This window comes from Panicum virgatum, chromosome 7K (assembly GCF_016808335.1).
Source record: "Panicum virgatum strain AP13 chromosome 7K, P.virgatum_v5, whole genome shotgun sequence".
Lineage (NCBI taxonomy): Eukaryota > Viridiplantae > Streptophyta > Magnoliopsida > Poales > Poaceae > Panicum > Panicum virgatum.
This window is the reverse complement of record NC_053142.1, coordinates 39494980-39497812: the sequence shown is the minus strand read 5'-3', so window position 1 is coordinate 39497812 and position 2833 is coordinate 39494980. Positions and strand designations below refer to the sequence as shown.

The following is a 2833-nucleotide window of genomic DNA, read 5'->3' as shown; positions in this document are numbered from 1 at the left end:
AAACTAACATACTAGATCACCAAATGAAACCTACTAGCAACCAAGGAAGCATGCATGTGTTCCTATGCTTCAATTGCCACAAGAACATCAAATAGCAGAGCTAGCTAGCCCCCACGATGGGACGAGACTATTCAGAAATCCATGGGGGAAAAGATCGATCGTAAAACAAAGGACAGCCAGTACTCGCAATTGACACACATGCTGCATCCAGTACTGGCAAGAATGCACACATCCAAGCCACAGCAAGAGGAGCATCACTAGTGGGCAGTGCATGCTTGTCCGATGCTCCTATATATTATTTGGTGCGTGGCACTGTGTCGCGCTCTCGCCGTGCAGGCAACTGGGCATGCACCGTTCACATCGATCTCACAACCCAAGCACACTACTGCGGCATCCCGGCCAGTACCATAAAAAGGAAACAAAACAGGAATCAAAACAAGAAACAAGAGATGCTGCAGCTGCTGGCTAGATCGAATCGAATTGACACATGCATGCGTGTAGACGAACGGATCGGACACACACAAACACAGAGAGGGGCTTTCAAATCTCTTCCACAAACAGCAAGAGAGATCTCCATATATGTATCTCCCTGTCCCTAGCTAGACCTCAGAGGACGTACGGCACATACACTCCTCTTGTTCAAAGTACAGCAAATACTTGCTCACTCCTACAAGCTAATAATAGACAACACCAGAGCTAAAGCCAATCGAATTAATTAAACACACAAGCAATGCAAGTACACGCAGGCAGCAGCACCCGGCCACTACTGGTGGTGCTTCTCAAGGTAGAGTGCACGGATCAGCAGCATGAAGGAAGCCACTGCCATGCACATGCAGGCATGCATGCATGCATTCATCATACGCGAACTCTGAAATCTGAATGATACATAAAATATATATGTAGATGCTCGAGCTCAATCTGGCATCATACCAGCCAAATAGGAGGCTGGGCGATCGAGGCGCCTTCGGTCGACCAGATCGATCGAGCTCATCAGCAGGCGGCGCCGGCGGGCGGAGGCGGCGGCGGCTGGTGGGGGTGGCCGTGAAGGCCGCCGCTGCCGTCGCCCTGCAGCAGCTGCTGCGGCTTCTTGCGCTTCTTCTTCTCGTAGCTGACGCCGCGGGCGCGGGCCTGGTGCTCGCGGACCTCGCGGAGGTAGAGGCGGACGGCGCGCGCGGCGAAGGGGTTGGACTCCGGGCGGCCTCCGTTCTCCTCGAAGGCGGCGCGGAGGCGGCCCACGAGGGCGTCGAGGCTGCCCCAGGCCTGGCGGAGCGGGCAGGGGCACGGCGCCGGCGGGTTCGGGTGGCCGAAGAAGGGGCACGCCGCGCCGTGCACCTTGGTCTTGCCGAATTGGTCCAGGTAGCGGAGGAACTCGAGCACGTGGGCGCCGCTGCACTGCGCCAGGCTCAGCGGCGGCCGGTGGTTCCGCAGGTACTGCCCGAACGTGTTCCAGTCGCGCCGCTTCTGCGCCTCGTACCGGCTCGGCGACTGCGGCGTCATCGAACCAACGGACGGCGAAGCGCCGCCGCTGCTCGACCCGATGCCGCCGCCGTTGCCCCCTCCCGACGAGGGGCTGTCGGGGTTCGGCGACATGTCCATGGTGGATCAGCTAGCTAGCTACGAGGAAGAAGAGAAAGCAGCAGTGTGCGTGTGAGCTGAAACGATTTCCTCGCTCTTAGTTAAATTAATCCAGTAGCTAGGGATCGATCAACCTTACTGTTCTTCGCCCAATGAAATGACTATTTAATTTGCGTATCAATATAATACTAATATTGGTAAAGAGGTTTACTCCATCTTCTCGTAAGCATGATGAGTTCAATGATTACTTGTGTCTTTATTCAAAAAAAAATGATTACTTGTGTCATTGTGCGCGCATGAGCTAGCATTTTTGTAGCACACACAGGCTGCTGGGATTGGAGGGATCTGTTTGGGAGTTGGTGCTCAGAAGATTGAAGTGGCCTGATGCAGATACATCCGAGAGAGGACTAGAACAGATATATGTCTCTTTCTGTGTGGGAAATTCTTATCCGTAAAAAGAATAAAGAAAGGAACAGGTTACCTTTGGGTGGAGTTAGCAGCCGAGCGAGCTTGGATCTCACTGCAGGTGGTGTACGAATTGGAGGCTGACTTCTTGAGTCTGCACAAGATCATCCACGGAGCATCAGAGAGGCAATGATCACATAATTAAGCAAGAAGATAGGGTTAAGGGTCGATCAGTAAGCATTGGACTGGTCTGGAAGATAGCCGCTAGCTGGTTGATCTCATCTGCTTCTTCTTACTCTTTCCCAGTGCTGGCCGGTGGCGGTAGTAGTAACAGTTGCTGCAGGCTGCTGGTTCACTCATAGGAGGCCCATCATCTGGTGATTGGGGATCTGCAGGGAGAGCACCACCAGCTTCATGATCTGTTTGAAGGTGTGGGGAATTGCATGCTGCTGCTTCTATTTTTAGGGTGGAGCGCAGGGGCTGGTGGGGGTGGTGTTTGGCCTAAAAAGGAGAGATGTGAAGTGACTGAGACATGGAGTGCACAGTGATGAAGGGTGGAAAAGAAGGACACTGGGCGAGCCGTGAAAGGTGACGTGACAAAAGCAGTATTTTCTAAGTGATAGGGGATGTACGGCCTTTGTAGAGGCTGTCGTCGTTTCAGCGGCCCTTACCGATTGCTTTCACAGGGGTGATCGATATGGTGATCTAATTATGGCATGCAGCTTAGCTCGCATCTCAGATATAAAGCGATCTAGCTAGGTTCAAGGGCACCATTTGAAAAACTCTCGAGCTTAAAGTTCAGCCAAGTATATATGTGGATATGGTCTCTGGTTCATTAGGCATACACTAAGCT

General features: G+C 52.8%; 1 protein-coding gene across 2 annotated transcripts; it reads right to left on the bottom strand.

Annotated features, from left to right (window-relative positions):
* Positions 1 to 523: 523 nt before the first annotated feature.
* LOC120642551 (protein G1-like4) lies at positions 524 to 2516 on the bottom strand. Of its 2 annotated transcripts, XM_039919130.1 has the most exons (3): positions 2277 to 2516; positions 2057 to 2134; positions 524 to 1614 (listed from the first exon to the last, which is right to left on the bottom strand). In XM_039919130.1, exon 3 carries the CDS (start codon positions 1594 to 1596, stop codon positions 991 to 993), a length of 606 nt encoding a protein of 201 aa, XP_039775064.1. In that variant the 5' UTR covers positions 1597 to 1614; positions 2057 to 2134; positions 2277 to 2516; the 3' UTR covers positions 524 to 990. The 2 variants fall into 2 exon arrangements, with proteins under 2 accessions (XP_039775064.1, XP_039775065.1); XM_039919131.1 differs by having other exon boundaries at positions 2057 to 2507.
* Positions 2517 to 2833: the final 317 nt, after the last annotated feature.